Source organism: Cheilinus undulatus, linkage group 4, assembly GCF_018320785.1.
Source record: "Cheilinus undulatus linkage group 4, ASM1832078v1, whole genome shotgun sequence".
Taxonomy (NCBI): domain Eukaryota; kingdom Metazoa; phylum Chordata; class Actinopteri; order Labriformes; family Labridae; genus Cheilinus; species Cheilinus undulatus.
In genome coordinates this window covers 56,247,928-56,264,562 of record NC_054868.1, presented here as the reverse complement: position 1 = coordinate 56,264,562, position 16,635 = coordinate 56,247,928, and the positions used below count along the sequence as shown (strand labels likewise).

General features: G+C 38.9%; 1 protein-coding gene across 12 annotated transcripts in view; it reads left to right on the top strand.

The window, feature by feature from the left end:
- hoga1 (4-hydroxy-2-oxoglutarate aldolase 1) overlaps positions 1–16,635 on the top strand; it is a 66,126-nt gene that overhangs the window by 9,158 nt on the left and 40,333 nt on the right. For all 12 annotated transcript variants that reach the window (XR_005991812.1, XR_005991810.1, XR_005991813.1 and 9 more), the window contains exons 2-4: positions 2,684–2,812; positions 7,011–7,138; positions 10,102–10,236. Coding sequence is in view for 6 of the 12 variants with exons in the window: in XM_041785620.1 (XP_041641554.1) it covers positions 2,684–2,812; positions 7,011–7,138; positions 10,102–10,236 (392 nt within the window). In the remaining 6 variants the exon portion in view is untranslated. The remainder of the gene's footprint in view (positions 1–2,683; positions 2,813–7,010; positions 7,139–10,101; positions 10,237–16,635) is intronic.

Genomic DNA, 16,635 nt, shown 5'->3' with positions numbered 1-16,635 from the left:
CTGAGACATGTACTGAGACACTGAGACATGCACTGAGAAACTGAGACATGTACTGAGACACTGAGACATGTACTGAGACACTGAGACACTGAGACATGCACTGAGACACTGAGATATGCACTGAGACACTGAGACATGCACTGAGACTCTGAGACATGCACTGAGACACTGAGACATATACTAAGACACTGAGACATGCGCTGAGACACTGAGACACTGAGACATACACTGAGACATGTACTGAGACACTGAAACATGCACTGAGACACTGAGACATATACTGAGACACTGAGACATGCACTGAGACACTGAGACTCTGAGACATGTACTGAGACACTGAGACATGCACTGAAACACTGAGACATATACTGAGACTCTGAGACATGCACTGAGACACTGAGACATATACTGAGACACTGAGACATGCGCTGAGACACTGAGACACTGAGACACTGAGACATGCACTGAGACACTGAAACATGCACTGAGACACTGAGACATATACTGAGACACTGAGACATATACTGAGACACTGAGACATATACTGAGACACTGAGACATATACTGAGACACTGAGACATGCACTGAGACACTGAGACTCTGAGACATGTACTGAGACACTGAGACACTGTGACACTGAGACATGTACTGAGACACTGAGACATGCACTGAGACACTGAGACATATACTGAGACTCTGAGACATGCACTGAGACACTGAGACATATACTGAGACACTGAGACATGCGCCGAGACACTGAGACACTGAGACACTGAAACATGCACTGAGACACTGAGACATATACTGAGACTCTGAGACATGTACTGAGACACTGAGACACTGAGACACTGAAACATGCACTGAGACACTGAGACATGTACTGAGACACTGAAACATGCACTGAGACACTGAGACATATACTGAGACACTGAGACATGCACTGAGACACTGAGACTCTGAGACATGTACTGAGACACTGAGACATGCACTGAGACTCTGAGACATGTACTGAGACACTGAGACACTGTGACACTGAGACATGTACTGAGATGTTTGCGATTTGATGAAAGGAAGGAGAAATTTAATTCTGTTGTGAACAGTTGCCAAGCGGTTTGTAGGTTTGTCCATGATATTCTGAGAAAATAATTTCTGTTTCAAGAATTGAGTCAAACTGCAGAAAAACTGTAATCTCATGTATGATTAATTGCCCAGCCCTACATGGATCCAGCTTCGTCTGCCTGCTCAGACGGTGAGAGACCATCATCATGCTGTAAAATGGTTTAGAATACAGCATCAGCAATGTTTAAAGCAGAGAGTTGTGGCTGTTTTATGTCTTAATGTGAAATGTTGTTCCCCCAGAAAACCTTTTTAAAGGGAAACTATGACCTCAGAAATTATCCATTGCAAGTCACATTAATTAGTTTGAATCCCCACATTATCACTGTTTGCTTTGACTTTCAGCCATTTTTTTGTCTGTGCATTTCCATCGCCCTTATTTGCATTTTGTGCCCTTTTTTCATTTTTTTGCTACTTTGAATCCATTTTAACTGCTTTGAGCCCACTTTGGCCACCAGTTCCTCGCCTCTTTAACCTGCATTTTGCTATTTGCAGTTTTCCCTTTTTTGCCAGTTTTTGCCCATTTAAGCCACATTTTACCATTAAATGCCACTGTTTTCAGCATTCTTGCCACTCTTTGCTGCTTTTTGACAATTTTCCCACATTTTTGCCCACTTTAGTCACTTTTATACTCACTTTTTGCTGTTTTTTGGCCATTTTTTGCAAATGTAACTTAATTTTTTTTGTATATTCTCACTCATTTTTGCTATTTACTGCCTTATTCTGCCACTTTATCTCCCTGTTTTTCCACATTTTACCCACTTTTTTCCATTTTATGCCTACTTTGCCCCTTTTCTCCCCTTCTTGCCACGTTTTTGCTGCTGTTTGACCATTATTTGCCACCTTGTACTTACTTAAACAGCCACTGAAGTCAGTTTTTGCCACTTTCTCCACTTTGATTGTGGCTCTTGTGAAGGCATTTTTCAACAGTTTGGCTCTTTGGTGGAGCAGGGCTGAGTGACACTGGTTTAAAGAGTACAGTTACTTAGACTATGTTTATTGAAATAACCCTGACTCTAGGCGCATCCCTGAGGTTGTGGCTGTAAAACCAGCATTATGGCATTAATCTTTTATTTTCTTTTGTGACCTACAATAATCTCTTTGTAATTTGGTCTGAATTCTGAGATTCAACACATAATTGTACTTTATTTCTACATTTCTACCTCTAATTATTCCTCTATTATTCCACTATTGTTCATAGTGGTTGTGATATAATGCCTGCTCCTGCTGTCATTTTTATAATTAATCCTTGAGTTAGTATACCAGGTATGCACCTAACCCACAAATAACCATGACAGAACTCCTTACCTTCATTGTCAGTGCAGCTGAGAGAAATCTTTCTACATTAGAGGGCAGTAGATGTTTATGTAGATCTTTAACCTGCCTGTTCGACTGAGATGCAGAGATGCTGTTGTGACTCTAATGGATGATCTTTTCTGTTTATGTGTATCTAAGTGTATTAAAAAGCGATATAACAGGATGGTGACATGGCTAGACATGGGGAAACTAAAGCTTTACAGACAAAGAGGCACAGTAACAGGTGGATTCTGTGTGTTTTGTGTTGAAGGTCTGGTGGTTCAGGGCTCCAATGGAGAGTACCCGTATCTGACGGAGGAGGAGCGGGTGGAGGTGGTGAGCACGGTCAGACGATCTCTGCCTGCAGGAAAGCTGCTGATGGCCGGATCAGGATGTGAATGTGGGTCTCTGAATAAACTAGTCCTGTTTAATGTATATGCTTGAGAGGAAATATCAGTATAGAGATATTTCCTGCAGTTTTCAAAGCTAGAGAAAAACCTTTTTTTTTTTACAGTTTTAATGGGGCCGAGGCTGTCCATAAGGGGGAATAAACCAGAACGTTTTCTGGGGCATGAAAGCTGGCTAAACACAGTCCATATTAAATTCAAGTACATACTCAACATTACAACAAAAACCCCCATTTTAGTTCATGCTGCTCCATTAAATGGAGACTTTTCTAAATGTAAACCTCTTTCTGGAAACAATAAAATGAAACAAACTGGTAATCATCATGGGCCAGACCATTAAACATGACTGATTTTTACTGAGGACTCTGCAGACCCTGAGGGGCTAGTCTGGTGAACTCTCTGATCCAAGACAGTCAAGGTGAGAATCCAGAGACAACGATGGAAAATCACCAAAGCGAAAGGCTACTGAAAAACTAGGAGCTTATGCTGCCAATGTGCAAATCTAAGTTGTTAAGAGAAGCTCAAGGCTCGACAACGACGCGCCAGGAGGAGACGACAGGTGAGAGCCAGCTGAACGACATTTAACATGAACTCTGCGATCCCCTCGTCCAAGTTCATGAACCCTATCAGTGAATTGTGCTGTGTTAAAGGGGACATATTATGCAAAAATCACTCTTTCAGGCTTTTCTAACACAAACGTGTCCCTGTCCACTATCCCCTCAAGTACCAGAGAAATCCGTTCCCTCCCCCCTCTCTTTCTCCAGCTTTCAGAGAATGTGCTGAAACAAGCCGTTCTCAGTTTTTACATCTAGTGACCTCACCAGGGGCCTAAGCCCCGCCCCCAGGTTTGGTTGGCCCTCTCCCACTTGGAGTAAAGTCCCGCCCTCCTCTCCTGATCCTCTCAGCTGCGATGCTGGATAGCTCAGTGGGTTACCCTGCTGGCTGGTCTGGGAGATTGGTGGTTCGAATCCCAGTTTAAGCTTTGGAAAAAAAAACAAAAAAACAAAAGCTTCTGTAATATCACGACTGCTGCATCCATTTCCTGAGAGGGGTGTGGTCAGGGGCGGAGTCAGACAGCTAATTACCATTTAAAGCCATAGAAACAGCTGGTTCTGTCAGGGCTGAGGGGTTTTAGACATACAGACATCAATACTGGAGTGTTTTTACAGAAACAGACTTCACAGGCGTGTTTCAGGACCTCTGAGACGATACAAACTTGTCCTAAAGGGTCAGATATGTGACCTTTAAGAGCTTATACAGATTAGCTTTGTGCCAGAGCGGCTGTGTTAAAACATCGCCTCTGCTGCAGCTGCAGCCGCTCCACCAGCTAGCTTCTAGATCACTAACCAGTGAGAAACGACGCCATGAGAGAGGATTCAGTCAGTGTTCATGTTAAAGGAGGACAGTATAGACCTGGTCTAAATAAAACCAGCCCAGTAAAATGGGCCGTAATGTTTGGAGATTTTTATATAAAAGGAAGACAGTTATAACTCTAAAATACTTGCACAAGTATAAAACCTGTCCTTAGAAATGAATTAATGGCATAAAAGGTCATATTAATCAAAAAATAAAAGTTATGAAATAAAAAAGTGGGCTTTTAATGTTCTTTTAATAGTAGAAACTGGCTTTTACTGACTGAGGAAATCTTTTTTACAGTTTTATTAACCCTGATTTTAATGCCAGAGTGTCAGGCTCCAGTATTTAGCTCAGTGACGCAGGAGGACAGTCTCACTGCTGTGTGGATGACTGATAGACCTGGTTCAATAAGGTCTGTACCTGAGCGCTACAGGAACATTTTAATGCCTCATTAAAACCCTTAATAGATAAAAGTTATTATAATGAATATATTTAATCCACACTTATAGAACTCCAATAAAAGGTTGTGAACTAAAGTGGGCTGGTCTGAGCCATGAAGCTCCAGGGCTGAAAACGAGGTCCTGGGACAAACGGGCCAAGTTTGAGTTTAGTTTAGGATTCTGGGAAGAAAGGAGGAGAAACGATGAGACCCCAGTGATGTTTGAAATAATGAAAAGACAAGAACCCATTTACTCAGAGGAGATGCCAACAATGTGGCTTTAAAATATTCAAATGGAATTTTTATGGTAATTTCAGGTCAGTCTGATCATGAGAGGGGGAACCTTAACAAAAATATCTTTTTCTTTCCTCAGTTACAGCGCCACCCTCTGGCCAGGTGGGTCATTTTTAGAAGGTAATGTTCAGGGTTTTTAGCTGTACTCACGGCTTTTATTTGATGTTTTTGTCACAGTCTGTCTAACAGGACTCCCAGCATGCTCAGCTGAGAATAGCCACAATAACAAACTGGTTCTTTGATAAAAAGGCTCATGGATGAAGCATTTCTGTAGGCCGAGTCTAGAATATTTAGCAGCATCATGAGTCAGTTTATTCACTATTGATGAGTATCAATAAGCCAATCAGTCACTCAGAGAGAGAGGGACTGCTGTCATTAGGCCACAACACTGAAACAGATGTAGTTAAAATAAAGTTTCAAAATTTAAGATGAAATAAAAATGTGCTGAAAAAGGCAGGAAACACTCAAAACAGTTCTGAAAAAGCGACTGAGATAACATAAGAAAACAGTCATTACCAGCATAGATGGTCTGTAAAATTCGTCCATATGAACTAATAAATGAGTGGAGATGTAGGCATGACTGATTGACCATGTCAGCCTTTATTCATCCTCATTCTTTAAACTTTAAAGTGTTTTAAGAAAACAGTTTGTGGGCTGTGCAGATGGTTGAGTGGTTTGAGCGTGCTCCGTGTACTGTGGCGGGTTTGAACCCGGCCTGTGGCCCTTTACTGCAGGTCTCTCTCTCTCCGCTGTCCTCCTCTAATAAAGGCACCAAAATAAATCTAAAAAACAAGTTTGTTTCTCTGTTCATCCTCAAACCTTAAACTGTGTTCAGAATGTTTAGTTATGTTAAACATATTTAAATATTGGTATTGATATTTACATCGGCTAAAATTAATCTGTAACTGTCGGCATATCGGCAAAAATCCAATATCCAATACAGAAAAACATGCAAAATAACTCCTTAAAACCTGCTAAAGTTACACAGTAAAATGAGCTTAAAGCAATCTAAGAAACCACCAAAAACCCGGTAACCTCTTCTAAAACAAGATCAGAAAACACTTAAACATTACTCAGTGAAATCTTATAAATGCCATCGCAGAATAATTCAACATGACTCAGTAAAATCTGCTAAAATAAGAAATCTGATCAAATTTCATGACAAATGTATCATTACAACAGTGGAATTTCTGAAACTTGGAGATTAAATTAACGATTAAATTCATATCAAGACAACAGGAAAGGAGGATTACAGGAAATTCACTGCAGAGTTTATAACGTCTGAGAATATGTCTCAGTTCTCTGGGAAGCCTTTGGCCTCATTTCCTTTCTTAATTGTGTCATTTCCCTCGTAGAGACTCCAGATCTACAGATGTGGTCCAGAACTCCGACTGTGTGCTGAGAACTGACTCTCAGTATTTTTCAGTCCAGACTTCAGGGACCCTGACTGTAATGTGTTGGTGTCATTAGTTTTTATGTCCTTCTAATTGAAGTCAAATGGAGTGTGTAACAGCTGTATGGGCTGTTCACTTCTAAAGAGCATAATGAACAGAGAGATGTGCGTTAGGTCGCTCCAAAGCTGCTTCTCCTCTCAGTGACGATGAAAACCTCAGCGCTCTTAACTGCATCAATAATTACACAGATATTTGTTCTCTAAATATTCGGGGGATGTGAATATTTGTTAGCTGAATAATCAGTTCAGTCTTTAATAGAGGAGCTCAATCCAAGGTCTTTCATCAGTGTCTCCATCTTTCCCTCCTCTTGTCTGTGCAGCATGTAGAACAGCAGCCAAGGCTGTCGTATTTAGCTGCTGGAGTCATACACAGATACAGTTAAGGGGGTATAAATGAAGGCCTTGGACATGAGGGCTCACAGCCATTATGAGTACTTACAGGAGCTATAGTGAGCCTTAGAAACAGAAGGAACAAACACTCTGAGAGGGTGAAGTGAGATGTATGAATCCTGCAGACTCTGAGGTTCCTGCCTCAAACATGGCGGTCTCTCTCCGGGTTTCTGCAGACTTACTGTGCAATAAAAAGGTATAGACTGGAGCAGATGTGTTTTGTTGGTAACATTGTTTCCCCATCTTTCCCTTTGTGAAGCGACGAGAGCAACAGTCCAGCTGACGGAGAAGATGGCCGCCGCTGGAGCAGACGCCGTCCTGGTGGTGACGCCCTGCTTCTACAAGGGAAAGATGGACAGCCGCGCTCTGATCCAACACTTCACCAAGGTGGGCTGACTGTCAAAGGGTGTCACGCTTAGATGTGCTAACTTTAGTCTGACTTTCACAAGGTTTGCAAACTTTCTGATGATCTCAAGAGACGACATCCTGAGAGTGAAGCAGACCAGAGACACTGCAGACAGCACTGGAGTCTTCAGGACAGGACCAAGTATCAGGGTGTGGCAGAGACAGATGTAGTCCTGTTGTTAAAATGATTACAGCCTATATTAGATCAGCCTTCATCTGCTACATACAGTACATACAGAGCTTAACAAATGTGTTAGACCACCCTAGCCCTAACCACAGTCAGGTTTCTGCCACAGCTGCCCAAATTTAACAGCATTGGTAATCACCAAAATCATTTTGATGTTTCTGCAATGGTTAATACACCAATATGTAGAAGCTCTTTAACCCAAATGATATTTTTAATGCTAAAATAGAATTATTATTGTTATCCATGAATTTTCACATTTACTGATTTACAAAAAAACTGAAAAACTAGTAAAGCACATTAATATTTCTGATTAATGTGTCAGATTATAGTTATTTACTGTCATTCCTGAACAGAAAAATGAGTTTTAGTGGTTGAATGTTATGCTTGATTCATTTCTGACTTCTCAGAGAAGCCCAGTGAGCCGGCTCACATTTGGGTGAATTCAGTTTGAAATTCCTCATTCCTGTTCAAAATGGTAAAACGTGGAGAGCTGACTGAAAATGAAAGAGGACGGTTTAGGACGCTGTCGGCAGATAAATGTGAGAAGGGAAATCCAAGTCTTATTTTAACCCTTAGCTTCGTGACCCACCAACACCTCCACTCCTCCATGAGCGGCTCAAAAATCACCCCACTTAGAATGAATGCATTTGATGCTGTACACTTAAGAAATGTCTCTCATTTTGGTTAAAGATGATTATTTTATTATATTTTGGTCAACAGAAGAATGATTTCATGTTTGACATGTTCATTTATCACTTTTATTAACATTTTATCCTGAAACAGCTTTGAGAAAGGTAAAAAAAGGTAAACATCCAAAACGGACCCCAACAGGAGAATGATCAGTAATAATAATAAGATCTGGTTTGATACTTTATGACTGAACCGTTTTCATAAACTAGAGGAAATGATGAGATGTTCAGAGGTATTTAAACTGTTGAACCACCAATGATGCATGTTATTGATCACTAAATATTGATCACTGATCAGAACAAGGTCCATAAATGTCATTGACTAGAGGCTGCCTCTCTAGAACAGAGCTGTCAAACTCTAGACCTGGTCCAGTTCTACCTGGCCCAGTAAGGTCTGCAGATTTCCTCCAGTATAAAAACCTAAACTTAGCCTGGATTATTAAAATATCCTTGTCATAAAATGTAGAAAAAGTAAAAATAGTTACATAAAATGTCAGAAATGTGGAAAGACAATAAATGTGTTCAGGGTCTAAATTTATGATTTTGGCTTTTTATTTCATATATTAACCTTTTAATTTCACAACTTTAAATATTCAGTCATATTTTGACCTTTTCAATTCATGATTTTGAATTTTATCTCAGATTTGGACTTTTTTCACTCATAATTTTAAGTTTTTATGTCATATTTTGAACTTATAGAGTCTCAACTTTAAATATTAAGTCATATTCTGATCTTTAAAACCTTACTTTCACTTTTAATCCTATATTTTACTGATTAGACTCAGGATTTAAAATTCTATCTTACATTTTTAAACTCATGATTTCAAATTTAATCTAAGATTTTGACCATTGAAAACCTTGATTTTTTTTTTTTTTTTACCTTTGAAAATCCTGGTTTTATGGAATTAGATGTGAGGATGGACAGTAAATTTTTACCTGACAGTCACAGCTGATAAAAATCAAAGGTTCCTAGGGTTAACCTTTGAACTTCCATAGAAAATGTGTGGGGTCATTTTTGACCCCACGCATGGAAAAGTTTGGTACTGATACAAAAAAATGCAATTACTTAAAAATTATAACAATGAGGTACAAATCCAAATGGCCTCACATGAAAGACGACCTGTTTGAGGAAGACATGGAAGATTGAACCATAAAAAATTAAAATTACAAGGATATCACAAAAAAACAAACAAACAAAAAAAAAAAAAGGAAAACAAGTGCTGGGGTCATTCTGACCCCACTTATGCATCGAAGGGTTAAAAGGCTATGAACAGCAACTGCATAAACTGCATCTGTGCTAAAGTTGAACTACTCGTGGAAATTTGAACATGCAACACTCCTGCTCTCTTTATCAGCCGTGCATGTAAGCAGGACCTGCAGCGCTGTATGAGCCAAGACATGAGGAGTTCAAGGCTGCAGGAGCTAAATATGTCCATGGAAAATGAATCATTCTCAGCAGATATTTCAGTTATGACAAAGCTACTAAAGCATCTCAGTGACTTTTCACTGAGATGATGATGATGAAGAGCAGGAATCAAACAGTCTGATGTTACGCAGCATCAGGAAGATGGAGATGCAGGAAAAACTGTTCAGCACTGTCCTTCCCTCTGAGATAGGTTTGTTTTCAGAGGTTTGTTAACATTCAGTAAGGCACCAAATACTCAGCACCGGGCAGAACTTTCAGGCACATTTGGGCCAAACATTGAGGCTGAACTGAGGGGTAGTTGTGGCATAAAGCCTCCTGAGAACGCCATCAGGCAGGAAGGATTGACGCAACCTTGGCTGTGCTCTGGATGTCCTTGTGTATCAGTAGAGCTATGGGAAAATAATCTGTTTAAAAATTAGAGTGCACAACTTTAGGGTGGAATAAGGGGTGGATGTGGGGCGTGAGCTCGGCCTGGTGTACTTCCTGGGTGAGTAGTTGATCGCCACAAGCACCTGGTCTTGCCGTGGATATCCTGGTCAGAAGAGACGCCTTTAAGCATGATCTTGGCTGCAGAGTGACACACGTGTGAAAGTGCGTCTAGCTTGACCTTGTTTCTCACGGCGTTTTCTCCCCCCTCCTCCAGGTGGCAGACAGCAGCCCAGTACCGGTCGTACTATACAGCGTCCCAGCTAACACGGGCCTGGACCTACCGCTGGACGCCGTGGTGCAGCTCGCTCAACACCCCAACATCCTTGGTCTGAAAGACAGCGGAGGAGACGTAAGTGGCGCTCTCATGAAGTCTGTAAATTATTTAGAAACGAGCTGCAGCTGAAGAGAATGTAATCTTAGAGTAGTGAATGATGCTAACACCAAATCCAACTGCACACCATCGAGCAACATGACAAAACCAGCTTGGTCACATGTTTCTAGTGAACTGATAACCTGGGAGTGATGCTCTGCTCCTGTTCTCCTCTGTAGAGATGGGTGAAGAATAAGAGGACAGGAGGATAATAAGGCAGAGCTTGATTATGTTTAACAAAGCAGAGATAACTGTACAGTAATTACACCCACATGTGTATTTAACAGGTAGCGTTAAATACAGACGACCTGTGCCAAACAGTTTAATTTCATCGGCTGAAACTATGACTAAAAATGTTTGTGGCCTTCCTTTTTTCCAAGAGAAAGACTACGACGAACTATATAAAGCAGTGTTACTCAACCCCGCTCAACCAAAGAGGCAAATTATTGAAAATACATTTGCAAGAGCCACAATCTAAGCAGTGAAGCAAAAACAGCTTGAAGTACAGTAACATTAAGTTAAAATGGTCAAAAAGCACCAAAATGGGTGAAAAGGGGTGAGAATTAGGAGGAAAATTGGAAAAGGGGTTAGAAAGTAGCAAAAAACAGGTGAGAAGTGACAAAAAAATGAGTTATAGGTGACATAAAACGGTCCAAATGTGGCAAAAGTGAGTGAAAAGTGACTAAAATGGGCAAGAAGCAGTCAAGAGTGGCAAAAATGGGCAAAAAACAGGAATCAAGTGGTATTTTTTAGCTAAAGGTAGTTGAAATGTGTGAAAAAGGACAAAAATGGGATGAAGTGGCAAAAAGAAGTGCCAAAAATGGGCAACAAAAGAGAAAGCAAGTGGTATTTAATGGCAACGGGTAGCTTAAATGGGTGAAAATGGCAATGAAAATGGTGAGAAGGGACAAAAATGGGATAAAAGTGGCAAGAAGTGGCTATAATGGGCAAAAATTGGGAAAAAAGTGGTATTTAATGACAAAAGGTAGCTAAAATGGGTGAAAATATGGAGAAAAAATTGCGAAAAATGGCAAAAATGGGTACAAAGTTGCAAAAATAGTCAAAATGGGAAAAAAGTAAGAAAAGGGTGGTTTTTAATGGCAAAAGGTAGCTTAAATGGGTGAAAGTGGAAAAAAATGGTGGATAAAGGGCAAAAATTTTCCCTTTTTTTAGGTTTTCTGGGGGAATAATGTTTAAAATAAGACATAAAAGAGCCACACATTGAGTATCACTGATATAAAGGGTTGAAATGATTAAATATGACTAAAACTAGAAGTTATTCTTTCAAAAGACTCAAATTAAAAATGGCTGTCAAAATTAAAAGTGGTGTAAAAACAATGACAACAGTTTCAGCTCAAACTGTTGAAGAACAAAACACCACATTTCCATTCCTCTACATAAAAACACTAGATGACAGATTTTACCAGGGAAACTGACATTTATCGTGTGGTATGACTGTAAGCCTTTAAAGCCTGATCCCCAACCCTCGCTCTCTTGTTATTTTAAGCATGGTTGAGGCATGCAGATAAGTGTTAAGAAAATAATCATTTTCCAACATAGTTTTTAACTTTCACTGCTTCAGATCTCTTCAACAACTTCAACCCTGACCACTAAAAAAATAAATAAATAAAAAACTTTAATGTTACACTCTTTTTATGCCAGTTATTGTCCACCATATCACTGTTATTTTTTATGATAAAAACACAAAAACACCATATTTCCCATATATAATAATGTAGATAAAAAACTTTTTTAATAAACAGAGTCTGGGCCATGTCAATGATGAGTAGTAAAACTGATTTTGATGCACTGACATTTTTTTTGTAGTGCCAAATTCCATATTTTAGCTCCATCTGTCCTTGTTTGTCCATATTCTGGACATACAGAAAACTGTTGATAAAATAATCATTTTTCGATTTTTTTTAACTTTCACTGACTCAAATCTCTTCAACAACTTCAATATATGCAAAGCGAATGTTTCGAGAGGGGGTGGTCACTCTGCAAGATTCAACACAACTAACTTAACAACTAACGAAACGAAGCGGTTAACTTTGTCTGCGACTCTGCAAAGACGAGAGAAGCTTTCCGCTGACAGAATGAAAGCATCAAAGATAGAGAAAGTGCACTACAAGCAAGAGCAGCTTTCTGAAAGAGCCTCATGATGTTCTGGAGGAGCAGCAAGCAGCAGCTCCACAACTGTTGCTCAGGTGCGGTCTTGTCTGACAGAGCCAACGATTCCTGCCACAGACATGCCCCTCCAGTACCGGGCCGTCGACAGACTTGGGTTACCTGGCCTTGCTGCCTGTGCTACAACATACCTCAGTGCTCCCTGCACCAGTGTAGAAAGTGAGAGACTTTTCAGCACAGTCTCTGACATTGGGGATGGAAAAGAAGCAGACTAACTGCAGAAAGGGCTGATATGCTTGTGTTTTTGAGAACGAACCTGTCATTGCTCTGAATAAAAGAGCCCTACTCATATAAGAAATGGAAACTTCAGCTGCTGTAACATTTGTTACAGGAATTCAAAGGCTACTTGATTTGGACATGTTTAGGTAGTTGTTGCTTCAGGTGAATTTTTATTTTACTAAACTGTTAAGGTTGGATTTTATTTTGTACCAGAATTTTGGTTGTCACTTAAAGAACCTGAAACTAAGACCAAATTATGATTGAATCAAACAAGGTTGTTTGCACTATTTTCTCATTTTGTTTACAGTGTGAGGTTACAAACACGTGTGTTTACCTCTGAGGCACTTTCTCTGTTTATGCTGCATTATCAGTCTACAGGGTATAAAAGTTTACAGCTGAATAGTAATTTCTGTCAGTTCTGAAGCCTTGTTTTTACCAAACTGCTGCTGGTAAACATTTAAACACTTTATAGTTTAAATAAATATCAGCTTCAGTAATCTATATGTACTCATTTTATGCCCTTTACCCAAAACAGTTTCCAGTCTTATCCCACAGTAGGGCGTGCAGGTTATTATGTTAATACTGGTATCGGTATCGGTCGATACCCAAAACCCAAAACCCAAAACCCAAAACCCAAAACCCAGGTATCCGAAACAATTTCAGGACCAGAAAAGTTGGATCGGTGCATCCCTAGTTCTATGGACAACACTTTAAAAAAAAAAAAATGAATAAAAATAATAACTTTGACCAAATTTGATGCCTCAGTCTATAAAAAAGTGACTATCAACTCAAAATAATGATAAAAATAACGAATGTCCTCAAAATGGACATAGTAGGATCTCAGGGTTAACATAATAGCCAAAAACTCTCTGGTAAAAACTGAGATGTTTATTAACCTGTGAAAGGGGACATAAATGTGTTTTAGGTTTGTTGTATGACAGCTCACTGTTATCAACCCCTAAATCAGGTTTCAGTCAAATTAAACATCTCTAAGTTTATGAAATGAAGCTTCAAAAATGATGCAGTAATCTGGGCGTGTCTGTTGAGGGTTATCACTCAAAGAAAGATGGCGGCGAATGCGGGGAAAAATGGAGCTAAAATGTAAATTTCTTTGTCAATAGAGATCTAAAAATGAAACCACTCCAGTATCTTAGTTTAATGTTATCTTATGGATTGTTTGCCTGTTTGTAGCGTAACATGGACTTTTATTTTTACCAGCGTAAGCCGGTAACCGTGCCGTCGTGGACAAGCCTACATGTCATTTTCTTGGTGGTGATGAAGTTAAAATGTTTTAACAAGATACAGGCAGCATGAAATGTATGGACAGGCATTTTTATAAAATAACTTCTTCTTCTTCCTCTGAATTGACAGACTACGCAGTTTTGGCACATTACTGCCCTCTACAGTCTGAAATGGGAACTGCTGTTAAGGGCTGTCCCATTTCATACCAGATGGTCCTTATACTTGGTTTAGAGGGGCGAGTTAAGACTGAGGGTTAAGGGGAGAACTGGGATTCAGACAAAGTCTGTTTCCTGTCTCAGATCTGTGTTCTGATGCTTCAGTGATCCATAGACCGCTGTGGCTGATAGATTTGGAACATTTACCTCACAGTGAAGACAAAAACAGCATTTAACTGACTGTTAACTTTGATAAAGGCAGAGACATCAGCTAACAACAGACTGGACTGAGATGAGCTGCTCTGTGGTTTTACATTGGAGCGTTAGAGGGGCGGGGCCACACATATTGGCCCCGCCCACATTAAGCCCAGCCAGGAAGGTAGACTTTTTTACAGTCTAAATCCAGAGTCCAGTGACATGTAGGCCTCAGTGTAAAACATGCACCACCATTGCCATGTGAGCCGTGAGAGTTTAAAAACACGTTAATTGTTCTTTCTGTGTGTAGTTCAGTGATGATAATTATTATTAATAACCATACATGGTTTTTAAAAACATTTAAACATATCCTCACCCCTCTATGTTACATGAAGGTGAAGTGTGTTCGTGTCTGTTGGTTTCTGTAGGCTCTGAAATATTTTTATAATATTTTATGACCTTCTCATAAAATGAGCTCGCAGCTGGACGGAGCTCACCATGTCACACAATGAAAAAATGAATCATTTTTAGCTGTTCAAAATCACATTGTTTTATATTCTTAGATACAATAGTTCTTTATTATTTCTCATATTTCTTCTTAACAAGGGGAAATAGAGCATGTCAGGACTTTGATGCAGAAAGAGAGAGAGAATTTGATGCTGTCCTGATTAGGGCTGAATGGTTTAAGAAAATAATCTAACTGTGATTACTGCAGTTGTGATTTAATGTGCAGTTATTTTTAAGTTCCTCATCCAATGCTTTTCCTCCAACATGAGCTATAAATCATTCTTTCTTTCTTTAAAGATTTATTTTGGCCTTTATTAGGTAGGACAGTGGATAGAGTCAGAAACAGGGAGGAGAGCGGGGAGAGACATGCAGGAAATAGAGCCATGAGCCAGATTTGAACCCGGGTCGCCTGCGTACATGGCATGCGCCGTAACCACTCGACTACTGGCGCGCCATCATTCCTTATTTTAATCAGAACAATATTACATAGATTAAACTGGGGCAGAGCAATGTTGGAAAAATGTCCAGTTTGAAATTATTTTGACTTACATGAAAATTCTATATTAACCAAACTAACTAACTAACAACCAAACAACCAAACTAACTAACAACCTAACTAACTAACTAACTAACTAACTAACTAACTAACTAACTAACTAACTAACAACCTAACTAACTAACAACCAAACAACCAAACTAACTAACAACCAAACTAACTAACTAACTAACTAACTAACTAACTAACAACCAAACTAACTAACTAACTAACTAACTAACTAACAACCAAACAACCAAACTTACTAACTAACTAACTAACTAACTAACTAACAACCTAACTAACTAACTAACTAACTAACTAACTAACTAACTAACTAACTAACTAACTAACTAACTAACTAACTAACTAACTAACTAACTAACTAACTAACTAACTAACTAACAACCAAACTAACTAACTAACTAACTAACTAACTAACTAACTAACTAACTAACTAACTAACTAACTAACTAACTAACTAACTAACTAACTAACTAACTTACTAACTTACTAACTAACTAACAACCAAACAACCTAACTAACTAACTAACTAACTAACTAACTAACTAACTCACAACCTAACAACCAAACAACCAAACTAACTAACTAACTAACTAACTAACTAACTAACTAACAACCTAACAACCAAACAACCAAACTAACTAACTAACTAACTAACTAACTAACAACCTAACAACCAAACAACCAAACTAACTAACTAACTAACTAACTAACTAACTAACTAACTAACAACCTAACAACCAAACAACCTAACTAACTAACTAACTAACTAACTAACAACCTAACAACCAAACAACCAAACTAACTAACTAACTAACTAACTAACTAACAACCTAACAACCAAACAACCAAACTAACTAACTAACTAACTAACTAACTAACTAACAACCTAACAACCAAACTAACTAACTAACTAACTAACTAACTAACTAACTAACTAACTAACAACCTAACAACCAAACAACCAAACTAACTAACTAACTAACTAACTAACTAACTAACTAACTAACAACCTAACAACCTAACTAACTAACTAACTAACTAACTAACTAACAACCTAACAACCAAACAACCAAACTAACTAACTAACTAACTAACTAACTAACTCGATCACATGACCTCCTTGGCGGAGGTAAAAATAAGGAAAGTAGGATTTTTACAAACTATTAAAAAAAAAATGACACTGAAATGTTTGCATGATGGTGGAACATATATGTGCTGCACAAAAACTGAATTAAACTGGTATTTTAACACACATTTAGGTCAAAGTAATGTTACACCTTTTGTGATTTGACCATTGCAGTAGGATATGTT